Source organism: Nanorana parkeri, unplaced genomic scaffold (assembly GCF_000935625.1).
Source record: "Nanorana parkeri isolate BGI_ZX_2015 unplaced genomic scaffold, ASM93562v1 scaffold921, whole genome shotgun sequence".
Classification (NCBI taxonomy): domain Eukaryota; kingdom Metazoa; phylum Chordata; class Amphibia; order Anura; family Dicroglossidae; genus Nanorana; species Nanorana parkeri.
In genome coordinates, this window is record NW_017307189.1 from 270,527 (window position 1) to 288,145 (window position 17,619).

Consider the following 17,619-nt stretch of genomic DNA (forward strand, 5'->3'; position numbering starts at 1 on the left):
ATATTAACAGGGCTATTCACAAACGGGTGAAGAGTTTACTTAATCAGCAAGCTACTAATGCTGTTCAGGAACCGCTGCAAAGCTGGGAAGTTCACACATTTTACTTTAATTTGAGTTTTATACAATCTATGGCAGCCAGATACAAACAGCACCATGTGTTTCCCGGCTGAGGAGATTCACTATCTCGGTTTGTCCTGGTGACAACTGTCACTGAGGTTGAAACTGAGAAAAACGTCAAACAAGAGAACAGGATATAGGGAAAACCTTTTATGGGGGACATGTGTTCTGATGACAAGAGAGAATTTCCATAACTTTGGAGAGATTGGCTCTCACATCAGGCCAGGGAGTAAAGATTGGCTCTCCCATCAGGACAGGGAGTAAAGATTGGCTCTCCCATCAGGACAGAAAACTTCTCAATGGGACAGAAGAAAAAAAAACAGATAGGGATTTTAACCATACCCTACTACAGTGGTTCTCAATCTGTGTAACCTCAGGACCCACTAATATTTAGCATTTTTTTTAACTGGCCAGGTAGAGCTTTTGGCTCCTTTTACTTGATGACAGGCATTCACAGTCCCTTTGATTGAAAAAGCCTGTTATTACAGAACCCTGCAGCTCAAGCTGCAATTTATGCATAATTTCTTCTCAATATTTAAATATATGAGTAAATTACTTGTTGCAGTGACTTAATTATTACGGGAGCACTATGTGCAAGGTTTTGATAAGACAAAGTGAGACAGAAGGCGGGATGTTATTGCGTCACTGTCTCTTTAGTTAACCCACAGTGCTGTGGGAAACCTTTGTCATGCATTCATTTTTTTTTTACTGCAATTAGTATACATATAGTAACAAACAGATATAAAATATCAGTTTAATATTTAAAAAATGTCCGAAACAATTATAGCTTCCTTTTCACTCACTAAAAAGTAATTTTTACTTGTAAATGAGAAAACATTGTTATGTAGAAAAATTAAAATGTAATTAAAAAATAAATAATGTAAGGGTAAGGGCCTTGTCAGATAGACAGTTAAGGATCCTTTTTCACGATAGCGAATCCAGAAAAAATTACTAACTCAATAACAGCAATTTGTAGCCCAGTCCCTCAGCAAGTTTGTGCAGAATTTTATGCTGGCGTCAATCCCGTCAAAGACAAACTCTGTATTCAACTTACCTACAAATTTCCAAAGGAGAGTGATTTGTAGTTTGACAAAGCTAACAATAATGTAGTATGAGTTAGAGCTGTAGCTATGAAAAATTGCTTCTTAGAACTTGCTTTTAATTGCTGGCATTAGCAATCTGTAGCAGTGAGGAATCACTGCTACAAAATCATCCATCTGACATGGACCTTCAGCTGAGTTCATATTTAAAGTTTCCTTGCAGTATGAGCAATTAGGTACTGCAGGAAAAAACAGCACAGTGTGTTTCAATGCACAGCATATCATAAGCAAAGTTTTTTTTATTTTTTATTTCTCTCAGGCAAGAACATGCAAAACACATGCAGGAAAATGCAGAAAAACACACATAACGTGCACCAACACATGAAAACACATCATAGAGTGCATTAAACATTTTCACAATGCAAAGTGGCAGTCATAAAGGTTTTCTCCATCTGGCTGTAGATTTCTTCTTATAGCTATAATAACTCATTAAAGAAAGCACCAGTATATAATTTATTATAGACTTGTTTTCATATGAGTAACTATGGAAATGTGTGTTAAAACATTTATGGTACTTCAACTTTCCTTAGAGTGCACCACAAAGATCTGCGATAGGGAATAACATTTTTTTTATTAGAGCAAGCATGGTTGGGTATACCCTAAAGAACAAGTGGAAATAAAGAACAAAACATACAGAAATACACATACACCACACTTAGGATATTAATGTATCTAGTATTCCATCACATTCAATTGCTATATGGCATAAGAAGAACATGTAAAAAGAATGGTGTGTGCATGTGCACAGTATATAAAATGACAATAAAAGATTGATGTAGAAGCCCAAGCAAGCTGAAAATAAATGGGCAGCCTGAGCACTGTAAAATAGTTTCTGCAAACAAACATAACCTGCAAATGACATTATTGTTGTGCTGAAGCTATTTACCCACTTTCAACAATAATAAAGCATAAAATACATAATCAAAGTGTCAACTATTCACCATACTGAGAAATGTCTCTGTGCTGTGTCTTGACTTTTTCAATGTTGGGATATGACCAGCTCTGAATGTATCCTTTACAATTTTCAATCCACCCATCCTACCCCTCTGTAGAATGACTGACCACCAGGGAGTAAATAACTTCCTTTGTGGTCAAGCATGCACCAGTCTTTTGGGGCTTATTACTGGATTAGCTTTCATAAATTCCTTGATGTTTGGATTTGCCATGCTGGCTCAACATATGCAGTGTTTTCTAAGCAATGATGGACCTACCTAAACTGCTCTCCTCCTATTGCAAATTGATTTTAACCCTTGGTTCTCTGCTGTGTGCATGCACCTCATTGTATAGATACAAATATACTACTACAAAGATGTGTGAAAATCACAGGCACCAAAACACAGTAACTGCTCCTGAAAATGGTCTACCAAAAGTATATACAGGGGGGAAAACGAAAATCTGATGAGGACAAAGCAAAAGGAGCGCCTCCATAGTGTAAAATTGATTTATTAAGGATAAAACACACAGCTGAAAAGGTACTTACAAATCAGCTTGTATAAACGAGCAGAAAGCAATATAGTCTAAAGGTGGCCATACACCTTACAACCATGGCAAGACTTTCGCAAGACTAATATACGCTAGGTGTGCTGTGCGATAGTGTGTGTTAATCGCACAATATCGGGCAGTTAACCCAATGCTACGGTGTGAACAGGCCATAAAAGTACTTTGAGATGTTACATTTTGTTATTATTGATTTGCATGAATACCTGTAATAACTATGCTAATGCTATAACACAAGTATAAACAAGAAAAACCATTATTTTGTGGCTTATCCGAATATACATTTATGCGTTTGAAGTATTTTTAAGCATTTGCAGGGCCTGATTTATACTTCCTGTCCCCTAGGCCAACTGTTTTGTGTCTGTCTTCTCACCCCATTAACTACTACAAAAAGCTATACCATAGCCACAAAAGGTGCACAAGGCAGAAAAAAAACAACTTTGTGCACCCTCCACCAGTAAACCGAGAACCAACAACTAGGAGTTGGGCAAAATGTCATGAACACTATTCCACAAGCAAAATGTACAAACTAAGCAGGCACAACAACAATGAAAACCCAGCTGGATTGCACTGGTAGACAGGACAGCAGTCTGGAAGCTATTATCATAATGTGTTACTGACAGTCAGCAATGAGATGTGTCGATAGCTGATGGCAATGTCTGGATGTCTTGTCACCTTAGGCCACAGCCTGTTGACTATCCAGAAAACCAATCCTGAGCATTTTTCTAGCAATGGGACATTTTATCACAGCAATAACTACCATTAAAAAAATATTTGAATATTCTAAGATAAGCATTTCAAATTTGTAACTGGGACCCTGACTCCTGGGCTTCACATGCTTCTACAGCTCACTCCACTTACGCATTCAGTTTACATCAGGAGTGTAGTGACATCAGAAGTGACATCATGGCACTTCCTCTGAGTCTAGGGGCCAGGACAGAAATGTCCGGTAGAACACTGCTAGCAATTGATCAGAATATGAAGTGATCTGCTGCTGAACAGCTGCATGTGGAGTCTAGATCTGGTCTTTACTGACCAGATCCAGACCTTCCCATGAAAAAAACATTATTAAAAAAGGTAAAAAACACAAAGTGTTTGTATATCCTAAAAGTAGATACAAAATATTCCCCCTTCCCTGATTAATCCCAGGTTGCAACAATAATGTCAGATGATCTGGAAGATATTTAAGTTCACTGCACAAGCAGTGCCGCTAGGATCTTTCACAGTGCCCCCTCATCCATCCACTGCTGCAGCATTCTGCTTTGGACTCCCTCTAGATACCGGTCACTGTTTCACCATCCTTGACACATTTGCAGACTTCCAACCGTAAGTTACACACATTTGTTCTTTCTCTTATGAATAGATGCCATTCAATACAAGTTTTCTCTAGGTAGTAGCGCTCTCTCTTTTGTTTTTTTCTGTTTATAAGTGAATACAATGTCATTTAAATTTTTAGCAATCGCAAACCTGTAAAAACAATCTCCACTTAGTGAATTTGTCGTTTCGCCAACCTAAGTTGATCTAAGGTTAAACTTACAATTACAACTGTAGGGTTGAAAGGGGAATGGAGTTCTCCTAAAGTAAAATACTACTAGTAAATTGAGTAAACATCAAATTTACTAGTGTATAAACTAAAATAAATAAAAACATGAATAAAAATGAGCCACAAACACAATTTTCTCTTACAAATCACTTACAAGAAAAAGAGTAAAAGCTACCGGGGAATTACAGGTGAAACTCGAATAATTAGAATATCGTGCAAAAGTAATTGCAGTAAGTGCTGCAAATGGGGCCCAAACCAAGTACTGAGTACATATGCAGGCTTGTACTTTTCAGAGGTCCGATATTGTTCTATGTACAATCCTTGTTTTATTGATTGCATGTAATAATCTACTTTTTTGAGGTTGTGGATTTGGGGTTCTTGGGGTTTTCATGAGCTGTAAGCCATAATCATCACAATTATGACAAATCACGGCTTGAATTATCTTGCTTTGCATGTAATGAGTCTATCTCATATATTAGTTTCACCTTTCAAGTTGCATTAGTGAAATAAATGAACTTTGCACAATATTCTAATTATTCGAGTTTCACCTGTATATATGTCATACAGATAAAAAGAAATTTGACAGATTAGAAAAGTTAATGATACACCTACTGAAAACAAATTCCCAGATAGCAAGAAATTGTGCTGCAAGTTTGAAAATGACTTGCTAAACTATTGCAGACTTGCCAAACTTCACAATTTTGTTGCACAATTACAGCAAGTCTGCATTGCAAGTCTCCAGACCAGCGAGCTTGCAGAGCTCTTGCTAAGAACTGCAGGACTCTTGCTGTAGACTTGCCAAGCAAATTTGCTGCAAATTCAAAAAGTTTCAACTAGAACTTGTGCTGCGAGTGTTCTGCAAGTCTACAACTTGTCAGGAATGTGTGCAGCAAGTTAACAAGAATTACAATTTAACCCTGACACAAGTTTGTGGCAAGTAATCCTTGCTATCTGGGTTGGTACAACTAATGGAGATCCAGTAAATAAAAAGAAAGCATGCCTAAAGGAGATACAATAAAGATATCTACAGGAATACCCCTACAGGAGATACCATAAGTAACCCTACAAGAAATGTCCCTACAGTGAACACAATTAGTACCCCTGTAGAAAATGTCCTTAAAGAGCATACAATCAATACCCCTACAAAAAATATCCCTACAGCAGATCCAATAGATACCCCTACATGAAACATCCCTACAGAAGATACAAACAAAACCCCTGAAGAAAAAGTTCCAACAGGAGATACACTTGGTGCCCCTACAGGAAACATCCCTACAAGTAATCAAAAAAATACCCCTACAGGAAATTCATAATGAAAGCTACAAACAGTACCCCTAGAGAAAATGTCCCTACAGGAGATGCAAATAGTACCCCTAGGCAAAACAGGAGACACAATTAGTGCCCATACATCCCTAAAGGAGTTCCAATAAGAACCCTTACAGTAATTGTCGCTACAGGATACAATCAGTGCCCCTATATGAATTTTCCCTACAGGATATACAATCAGTATGTTTGAAACATTGCTACAGGAGATACAATTACTGCCCAAACAGGAACCTTCATTAGTCATCCCTATGGGAGATCCAATAAGTATCCCAAAAGAAAACTTTCCTACATAAGATACATGGGATACAATGTATACCACCACAGTAAAAAGATGGAATATGAACATATCCCTAAAGGTTATAAATACTACTACAGAAATACAACATAACACTGAATACTTGTACAGGAGATACTGTAAACAAAGTCAATACTCATACCACATATACTGTACATTGGATGCAATAAATGCCCTTACATGAGATACAAGGAGCATCCCTACAGGAGTTATATGTGCATTTTTAGAAATTCAATAAATACACCTCAAGCCAGAAAGATAAAATTAATAACTAAAGAAATATAAGGTTATGTCATTTTTTTGAAGATTCATTTTTCTGTTTACTAAAGGCAACACTGAACGGATCAGTTAAATTCACAACATACACTATATTATCAAAAGTACTGGGACACCCTCCAAATCATTGGATTCAGGTGTTCCGTGAAATTTCCTTCCTACTACATATTCCGCAGTCAACTGTTAGTGGTATTATAAAAAAGTGGAAGTAACTGGGAACAGCAACTCAGCCACGTAGTGTTAGGCCACGTAAAATGACAGAGCGGAGTCAGCGCATGCTGAAGAGCACAGTGCGCAGAAGTCACCAACTGTCTGCAGAGTCAATAGCTACAGACCTCCAAACTTCGTGTGGCCTTCAGATTGGCACAACAACAGTGCATACAGAGCTTCATGGAATGGGTTTCCATGGCCAAGGGGGGGATTATGGTGTGGGGTTGTTTTTCAGGGGTTGGACTTGGCCCCTTAGTTCCAGTGAATGGAACTCTTAAGGCATCCGCATAGTAAGACATTTTGGAAAATTCCATGCTCCCATCTTTGTGGGAACAGTTTGGGGATGGCCCCTACCTGTTTCAACATGACTGCGCACCAGTGCACAAAGCAAGGTCCATAAAGACATGGATGAGCGAGTCTGGGGTGGAGGAACTTGACTGGCCTGCACAGAGTCCTGACCTCAACCCGATAGAACACCTTTGGGATGAATTAGAGACTGTCTCTTTAGTTAACCCACAGTGCTGTGGGAAACCTTTGTCATGCATTCATTTTTTTTTTACTGCAATTAGTATACATATAGTAACAAACAGATATAAAATATCAGTTTAATATTTAAAAAATGTCCGAAACAATTATAGCTTCCTTTTCACTCACTAAAAAGTAATTTTTACTTGTAAATGAGAAAACATTGTTATGTAGAAAAATTAAAATGTAATTAAAAAATAAATAATGTAAGGGTAAGGGCCTTGTCAGATAGACAGTTAAGGATCCTTTTTCACGATAGCGAATCCAGAAAAAATTACTAACTCAATAACAGCAATTTGTAGCCCAGTCCCTCAGCAAGTTTGTGCAGAATTTTATGCTGGCGTCAATCCCGTCAAAGACAAACTCTGTATTCAACTTACCTACAAATTTCCAAAGGAGAGTGATTTGTAGTTTGACAAAGCTAACAATAATGTAGTATGAGTTAGAGCTGTAGCTATGAAAAATTGCTTCTTAGAACTTGCTTTTAATTGCTGGCATTAGCAATCTGTAGCAGTGAGGAATCACTGCTACAAAATCATCCATCTGACATGGACCTTCAGCTGAGTTCATATTTAAAGTTTCCTTGCAGTATGAGCAATTAGGTACTGCAGGAAAAAACAGCACAGTGTGTTTCAATGCACAGCATATCATAAGCAAAGTTTTTTTTATTTTTTATTTCTCTCAGGCAAGAACATGCAAAACACATGCAGGAAAATGCAGAAAAACACACATAACGTGCACCAACACATGAAAACACATCATAGAGTGCATTAAACATTTTCACAATGCAAAGTGGCAGTCATAAAGGTTTTCTCCATCTGGCTGTAGATTTCTTCTTATAGCTATAATAACTCATTAAAGAAAGCACCAGTATATAATTTATTATAGACTTGTTTTCATATGAGTAACTATGGAAATGTGTGTTAAAACATTTATGGTACTTCAACTTTCCTTAGAGTGCACCACAAAGATCTGCGATAGGGAATAACATTTTTTTTATTAGAGCAAGCATGGTTGGGTATACCCTAAAGAACAAGTGGAAATAAAGAACAAAACATACAGAAATACACATACACCACACTTAGGATATTAATGTATCTAGTATTCCATCACATTCAATTGCTATATGGCATAAGAAGAACATGTAAAAAGAATGGTGTGTGCATGTGCACAGTATATAAAATGACAATAAAAGATTGATGTAGAAGCCCAAGCAAGCTGAAAATAAATGGGCAGCCTGAGCACTGTAAAATAGTTTCTGCAAACAAACATAACCTGCAAATGACATTATTGTTGTGCTGAAGCTATTTACCCACTTTCAACAATAATAAAGCATAAAATACATAATCAAAGTGTCAACTATTCACCATACTGAGAAATGTCTCTGTGCTGTGTCTTGACTTTTTCAATGTTGGGATATGACCAGCTCTGAATGTATCCTTTACAATTTTCAATCCACCCATCCTACCCCTCTGTAGAATGACTGACCACCAGGGAGTAAATAACTTCCTTTGTGGTCAAGCATGCACCAGTCTTTTGGGGCTTATTACTGGATTAGCTTTCATAAATTCCTTGATGTTTGGATTTGCCATGCTGGCTCAACATATGCAGTGTTTTCTAAGCAATGATGGACCTACCTAAACTGCTCTCCTCCTATTGCAAATTGATTTTAACCCTTGGTTCTCTGCTGTGTGCATGCACCTCATTGTATAGATACAAATATACTACTACAAAGATGTGTGAAAATCACAGGCACCAAAACACAGTAACTGCTCCTGAAAATGGTCTACCAAAAGTATATACAGGGGGGAAAACGAAAATCTGATGAGGACAAAGCAAAAGGAGCGCCTCCATAGTGTAAAATTGATTTATTAAGGATAAAACACACAGCTGAAAAGGTACTTACAAATCAGCTTGTATAAACGAGCAGAAAGCAATATAGTCTAAAGGTGGCCATACACCTTACAACCATGGCAAGACTTTCGCAAGACTAATATACGCTAGGTGTGCTGTGCGATAGTGTGTGTTAATCGCACAATATCGGGCAGTTAACCCAATGCTACGGTGTGAACAGGCCATAAAAGTACTTTGAGATGTTACATTTTGTTATTATTGATTTGCATGAATACCTGTAATAACTATGCTAATGCTATAACACAAGTATAAACAAGAAAAACCATTATTTTGTGGCTTATCCGAATATACATTTATGCGTTTGAAGTATTTTTAAGCATTTGCAGGGCCTGATTTATACTTCCTGTCCCCTAGGCCAACTGTTTTGTGTCTGTCTTCTCACCCCATTAACTACTACAAAAAGCTATACCATAGCCACAAAAGGTGCACAAGGCAGAAAAAAAACAACTTTGTGCACCCTCCACCAGTAAACCGAGAACCAACAACTAGGAGTTGGGCAAAATGTCATGAACACTATTCCACAAGCAAAATGTACAAACTAAGCAGGCACAACAACAATGAAAACCCAGCTGGATTGCACTGGTAGACAGGACAGCAGTCTGGAAGCTATTATCATAATGTGTTACTGACAGTCAGCAATGAGATGTGTCGATAGCTGATGGCAATGTCTGGATGTCTTGTCACCTTAGGCCACAGCCTGTTGACTATCCAGAAAACCAATCCTGAGCATTTTTCTAGCAATGGGACATTTTATCACAGCAATAACTACCATTAAAAAAATATTTGAATATTCTAAGATAAGCATTTCAAATTTGTAACTGGGACCCTGACTCCTGGGCTTCACATGCTTCTACAGCTCACTCCACTTACGCATTCAGTTTACATCAGGAGTGTAGTGACATCAGAAGTGACATCATGGCACTTCCTCTGAGTCTAGGGGCCAGGACAGAAATGTCCGGTAGAACACTGCTAGCAATTGATCAGAATATGAAGTGATCTGCTGCTGAACAGCTGCATGTGGAGTCTAGATCTGGTCTTTACTGACCAGATCCAGACCTTCCCATGAAAAAAACATTATTAAAAAAGGTAAAAAACACAAAGTGTTTGTATATCCTAAAAGTAGATACAAAATATTCCCCCTTCCCTGATTAATCCCAGGTTGCAACAATAATGTCAGATGATCTGGAAGATATTTAAGTTCACTGCACAAGCAGTGCCGCTAGGATCTTTCACAGTGCCCCCTCATCCATCCACTGCTGCAGCATTCTGCTTTGGACTCCCTCTAGATACCGGTCACTGTTTCACCATCCTTGACACATTTGCAGACTTCCAACCGTAAGTTACACACATTTGTTCTTTCTCTTATGAATAGATGCCATTCAATACAAGTTTTCTCTAGGTAGTAGCGCTCTCTCTTTTGTTTTTTTCTGTTTATAAGTGAATACAATGTCATTTAAATTTTTAGCAATCGCAAACCTGTAAAAACAATCTCCACTTAGTGAATTTGTCGTTTCGCCAACCTAAGTTGATCTAAGGTTAAACTTACAATTACAACTGTAGGGTTGAAAGGGGAATGGAGTTCTCCTAAAGTAAAATACTACTAGTAAATTGAGTAAACATCAAATTTACTAGTGTATAAACTAAAATAAATAAAAACATGAATAAAAATGAGCCACAAACACAATTTTCTCTTACAAATCACTTACAAGAAAAAGAGTAAAAGCTACCGGGGAATTACAGGTGAAACTCGAATAATTAGAATATCGTGCAAAAGTAATTGCAGTAAGTGCTGCAAAAGGGGCCCAAACCAAGTACTGAGTACATATGCATGCTTGTACTTTTCAGAGGTCCGATATTGTTCTATGTACAATCCTTGTTTTATTGATTGCATGTAATAATCTACTTTTTTGAGGTTGTGGATTTGGGGTTCTTGGGGTTTTCATGAGCTGTAAGCCATAATCATCACAATTATGACAAATCACGGCTTGAATTATCTTGCTTTGCATGTAATGAGTCTATCTCATATATTAGTTTCACCTTTCAAGTTGCATTAGTGAAATAAATGAACTTTGCACAATATTCTAATTATTCGAGTTTCACCTGTATATATGTCATACAGATAAAAAGAAATTTGACAGATTAGAAAAGTTAATGATACACCTACTGAAAACAAATTCCCAGATAGCAAGAAATTGTGCTGCAAGTTTGAAAATGACTTGCTAAACTATTGCAGACTTGCCAAACTTCACAATTTTGTTGCACAATTACAGCAAGTCTGCATTGCAAGTCTCCAGACCAGCGAGCTTGCAGAGCTCTTGCTAAGAACTGCAGGACTCTTGCTGTAGACTTGCCAAGCAAATTTGCTGCAAATTCAAAAAGTTTCAACTAGAACTTGTGCTGCGAGTGTTCTGCAAGTCTACAACTTGTCAGGAATGTGTGCAGCAAGTTAACAAGAATTACAATTTAACCCTGACACAAGTTTGTGGCAAGTAATCCTTGCTATCTGGGTTGGTACAACTAATGGAGATCCAGTAAATAAAAAGAAAGCATGCCTAAAGGAGATACAATAAAGATATCTACAGGAATACCCCTACAGGAGATACCATAAGTAACCCTACAAGAAATGTCCCTACAGTGAACACAATTAGTACCCCTGTAGAAAATGTCCTTAAAGAGCATACAATCAATACCCCTACAAAAAATATCCCTACAGCAGATCCAATAGATACCCCTACATGAAACATCCCTACAGAAGATACAAACAAAACCCCTGAAGAAAAAGTTCCAACAGGAGATACACTTGGTGCCCCTACAGGAAACATCCCTACAAGTAATCAAAAAAATACCCCTACAGGAAATTCATAATGAAAGCTACAAACAGTACCCCTAGAGAAAATGTCCCTACAGGAGATGCAAATAGTACCCCTAGGCAAAACAGGAGACACAATTAGTGCCCATACATCCCTAAAGGAGTTCCAATAAGAACCCTTACAGTAATTGTCGCTACAGGATACAATCAGTGCCCCTATATGAATTTTCCCTACAGGATATACAATCAGTATGTTTGAAACATTGCTACAGGAGATACAATTACTGCCCAAACAGGAACCTTCATTAGTCATCCCTATGGGAGATCCAATAAGTATCCCAAAAGAAAACTTTCCTACATAAGATACATGGGATACAATGTATACCACCACAGTAAAAAGATGGAATATGAACATATCCCTAAAGGTTATAAATACTACTACAGAAATACAACATAACACTGAATACTTGTACAGGAGATACTGTAAACAAAGTCAATACTCATACCACATATACTGTACATTGGATGCAATAAATGCCCTTACATGAGATACAAGGAGCATCCCTACAGGAGTTATATGTGCATTTTTAGAAATTCAATAAATACACCTCAAGCCAGAAAGATAAAATTAATAACTAAAGAAATATAAGGTTATGTCATTTTTTTGAAGATTCATTTTTCTGTTTACTAAAGGCAACACTGAACGGATCAGTTAAATTCACAACATACACTATATTATCAAAAGTACTGGGACACCCTCCAAATCATTGGATTCAGGTGTTCCGTGAAATTTCCTTCCTACTACATATTCCGCAGTCAACTGTTAGTGGTATTATAAAAAAGTGGAAGTAACTGGGAACAGCAACTCAGCCACGTAGTGTTAGGCCACGTAAAATGACAGAGCGGAGTCAGCGCATGCTGAAGAGCACAGTGCGCAGAAGTCACCAACTGTCTGCAGAGTCAATAGCTACAGACCTCCAAACTTCGTGTGGCCTTCAGATTGGCACAACAACAGTGCATACAGAGCTTCATGGAATGGGTTTCCATGGCCAAGGGGGGGATTATGGTGTGGGGTTGTTTTTCAGGGGTTGGACTTGGCCCCTTAGTTCCAGTGAATGGAACTCTTAAGGCATCCGCATAGTAAGACATTTTGGAAAATTCCATGCTCCCATCTTTGTGGGAACAGTTTGGGGATGGCCCCTACCTGTTTCAACATGACTGCGCACCAGTGCACAAAGCAAGGTCCATAAAGACATGGATGAGCGAGTCTGGGGTGGAGGAACTTGACTGGCCTGCACAGAGTCCTGACCTCAACCCGATAGAACACCTTTGGGATGAATTAGAGTGGAGACTGCGAGCCAGGCCTTCTCGTCCAACATCAGTACCTTACCTCACAAATCTGCTTCTTGAAGAATGGTCAAACATTCCCATAGACACACTCCTAAACCTTGTGGACAGCCTTCCTAGAAAAGTTGAAACTGTTATAGTGGCAAGGGGTGGGTCAACTCAATATTGAACCCTGCGGACTAAGACTGGGATGCCATTAGAGTTCATTTGCGTGTAAAGGCAGGCGTCCCAATACTTTTGGTAATAAAGTGTATGTTACTTTGCAAATTTCTGAGCTATTCGGATTGTAAAAGAAAATTCACAAAGAATACAATATGGATTTCACTGCAAAAATAAAATACCATTGGCTACAGGGTGTAGAGAACCACATTTGAATTAGGCGTCACTCCTAAGGAGCAAGAAAATATTCTTTGCGGTGATAAAAACAGTGGAATTAATGCTTGTGAAATGAAGATCTTAGGGCAAAATTGTTATAAGATAAAATAATTCATAGTATTCATCTAAGCTGAATTGAGCTGAACCTACAATCAAACGTCAACTTATCCTATAAAGAGCTGAAACTTACCCCACCTAATCATATATCTGAAGCCTCCCTATTGGCAAGGAAAGTTACCTATCATAAAAGAGAACCAATAGAAAAGCTCAGGAAGTCAGGGCAGTTCAAGCTAAGGTGTCTCTATTACTGGATCTTGTATTTGTTTTGTGATGCAGTTTTAAAATAAGGTATTCTCCGCTCATAGATTCCTCCATCATATGCTCACTTTTAATTGTCCCAGATCGTGACTGATTTACATTTATCAAAATGACATTTTAACGAATCAACGTTTTTATTTTTTGGTGGAACAGTGTTTAAATTTTTTTACCAGAAACTAAACATTTAATAAACACATTTTCTACCACTAAAGCTCAAAACTCTAGGCTAAATGTATGACAATAGAATAAAGAGATCAAACAAAACTAGCAAGACACAGGATCGGATTATTTGAGTCACATATATCCATTAAAAAGCAGAGCAACTAGTCACACATTTTATGGCATTTAGGGTGATATGTAGCTAGCTGTAATTTCTTATTACAAAACAACTTTTATGACCAGCACATACATATCACATTAGGCTGTAACGATCATAAGAAGCTGTCATTTATTTTACTGAATGCTCCAACCATATAAAAGATCTACTCCTATTATATAAGTGGAGCTGCCCTTTGCACTCTAGTTAAATAGGGCGAGTTGTGACAGAGGGTGATGAAAGATGAACAGGAGAACAGTTGACTTTCCTGAAACTAAATAGTGGTTGATGCAAACTACTGAATTAAAACTACTAACCTTAACCCCAATGTACTACCCTGTACACAACAAAACCAACAGTATTTTTTAGCTTCTATAAAATAATTGCATCATAGTACAGATGCACCTTAATTCTATTTTATATTTACATTACAAAAAAAAATTCTTAAGGCACAGTACTGTTTTAATATAAAGTATTATACTGTAGAAACTAAGTCTAATAAATAACATAAAACAAACAGTTATCGGCATTATCCAGTAGCACTGATTAAAATGCATGTTGTGGATTTCTACAGTTCCTAAAGAGGTGTTTGATTAGACAGAAATAAATATGGACAGGAATGATTTCTTTCTTACCTTTTCCTTAACTCTCTAGCTGAGACTAGCATTCTGCTGTATTGCCAAATATTTCAGAGTTTTAAAGCAGATTAAAAGGAGGCCACTTAAAGCTTCTTCTCATCCTTAGCTTCATTCTACTTCAATTTGCTCAGGGCAATGATAGACCAAGCTTTTAAGATGTTTGAATTGAAACTTATATAATCGTAAGCAAGTTGAAACTCACTGACCTAATTTTGATAACAGTCTTCAGAAAATATATTTGCTTTTCATCTAGAAGTGATTAAAATGTCTCCTGAGAACATATTAGTAGAAAACTTTATTTTTCAATTTAATTTGCCGTTTTAAACAAAAAGGAATGTTAACTGCATTAGGTGTTGACAATATAGTTCATTACATATACAAGTGGTTTAAGTGTGTTCTTCCATAAAGTAAGTGACTTATTTAAAGCCAAATAAAGCTCACTGACCATTTCCAATTGCCATCATAGAGCTGTAGCTATCAAGGTATTTAGCACCTTGCATTCCAATATTTTTTCACTATTTATTTATTACAGGTATTTATATAGCGCCGAAAATGTACGCAGCGCTTTTACATAGCGTACATTCACAGCTTAAGAGAAACCATATACAACCAGCTCTTCATCCCATGCTGCACTACATGCCTTAGCATGATCTACTGGTCTCATGTTGCAAATACACTTTCCCCATAATGAAGGACCAATTAAACTTCAAAAGCTCATTTTAAGTCTGTGTGTTAGAAGATGGGGAATGGTGTTCTTTTCAGAATTCCTATAACTGTTCATAATGGAAAAAATCGACCCAGCAGCATACATTTTTTTGTCAGACTGAAGGTAAATGCAAGGTAAAAATATAGGTAATTGATGATAATAATAAGCTTTGATTTCAGACTATTTTGTTTGATTTAGATAACTGGTTCTTCCAACGATACATGTACTTCCGAGGTTACTTCTGTCTCCTAAAAATACAGCATCGATGACACAAGTTATTGATCACTTAATGGATGGCTTGGAAAAGCCTATGCGGCTCGGTAGTTATGTTAATTATTTGATGCATCTAAAGTAATACATCATAAAGATCAGGTGACACTGACTTTAATAAAGGGATATTTGCACTATACTGTATAGCCAGAAGTTTGTTGGCACCTGACCATCACACCTACCTATATGACAAATGTATGAGGACACCCCTTCACATTATTGAGTTCAGGTGTGATGAGTACTGTTAATACTCCAGCATACAATGGCATTTTAAAGAACTGTTCACTTCCAAACCTATGGCAATAGTTTGGGGAGGGTTATTTTCTGTTTCAGCATGACTGCAAACCTTTGAACAAATTAGATCCATATCTTAATAAACCTGCTGAACTGCATTACTTATGTACACCTTAAAGTGAAATAAATCATAATACATTGATTTATGTTAAATATCCTCATGTACTTTCCTAAATAATATGGGTGAAGATATAAAGAATGTTTGCCATAGATCTTCTCCTGTAATAGTAAAAATGAAGTAAAAGGTAAGGTAAATTGTTAGCAACATCCCACAGTCCAATGCTGTCTCGGGGAAATCAAACTGTTGCTCTGATATACGAAGTAATTGTATACAGAACCTGCTTTCTTTTCTACCAGCTTCTCCATTCCTGTTGCTTGGGCAGGTTAGATGAGAGTGACTTACTGGATGCTAGTAAGTCACGCAAGAAAAGAAGCTTTTGCGATCTTAAAAGGACTGGTGTGCTGGTGACATTTCTACAATGTTGCTGACATTCGTGGCGCCATCTGCAGTCACTGCGAGCACCCCCCACTACAAGGGACATATCGGTAAGGAGTGCGACAAGGATAGTACTTATTGAGGAGAGGAGGAGGCCGCGGGCAGTGCTCGAACAGTTAGTGTTCAGAAGCATGCGAGTGAGAGGGAGCGAGGATGCAAGTAGCCCAACAAATCGAGTGGCCAACTAATCAATAATGAAAATGGTTGACAACTATGTTAATTATTGATTATTATTGACTTCATTGACTAGTTGTTTCAGCCCTACTGCTTTTTGTGACTACTTGTTAAAAATGCAGCATACAATGTATGGAATTGCTGTATTTAAACCACATCTTGAATTAGTTTTAGTTTTTATTGATGAGAGTAAAAAGATGATATCTGAGTGCTATAGAACAGGCTTTGAAAGGCAATGAAAGGCTTTGAAAGGCTATAAAAAGGCTTTGTGAAAACATTCAAAGAACCCCCAGCTGCAGCATATGCTTTTCCGCTAGTCTGATAATATGACCAACACTAAAATAAAATACATAAATAAAAATAAGCTTTTAAGTGCTGCAGAACATTTTTTCAAGTTTGTTGTGTTAGTTTTATTGCATTTTGACGTGTGTTATTAAGCATGTAAAACATTTTAAAAAAGCAAACAAAACAAATTTGCTTAAAAATATACCATGATGCATAAAAATGCTAAAAGGTGTACATGTCAAAAATGCATGTTTTTAAAACAAAGGCATATGAGAGAAGCCTAAGAAAATAAGAATACAAAGCCTAAACAAAACCTAAATTAATAGAGCATTAGGTTAAAACAGCATGCTGTACAGATTACTTAATTACTAGTGAGTCAACAAGCAATCTTTGCATAACTCCAATCTTTTTCCTGTTGTAACAAAAAGGAAACAAATCTGTATATCCAATTACCAACTGTGTCTCTGCTAATATACTACAGACTGGTAAATCAGATACAATACCACTCACCTGTTTGGCTAAGCTGTGATGTGCTTCTACTTCTTCTTGATACTAATGCAGCTACTTTGGCACTCAAACTTGGTCTTCGTTTCTTCCCACACATCCCAACTGTTCCCACTGCTGTATCTGACTGGCTTCCATCATTGTGCTCCAACGTGTAGATTTCTCCACTTACACTTGTGCTCTTAGTTATAGTCCTCCCTGAAGATCCCATGCGTCTGCCTTGCATCCTAGGTGAAAATGGACTACATGTTAAAACAAAATGCACTGATGCTAAAACTTCAAGA

General features: G+C 37.3%; 1 protein-coding gene across 1 annotated transcript in view; it reads right to left on the reverse strand.

The window, feature by feature from the left end:
- The window catches only part of RIMS1 (regulating synaptic membrane exocytosis 1), a 285,605-nt gene that overhangs the window by 53,699 nt on the left and 214,287 nt on the right, over window positions 1-17,619 (reverse strand). Inside the window, exon 26 of the mRNA XM_018566132.1 lies at window positions 17,342-17,562. Within this exon, the coding sequence (XP_018421634.1) occupies window positions 17,342-17,562 (221 nt within the window). The remainder of the gene's footprint in view (window positions 1-17,341; window positions 17,563-17,619) is intronic.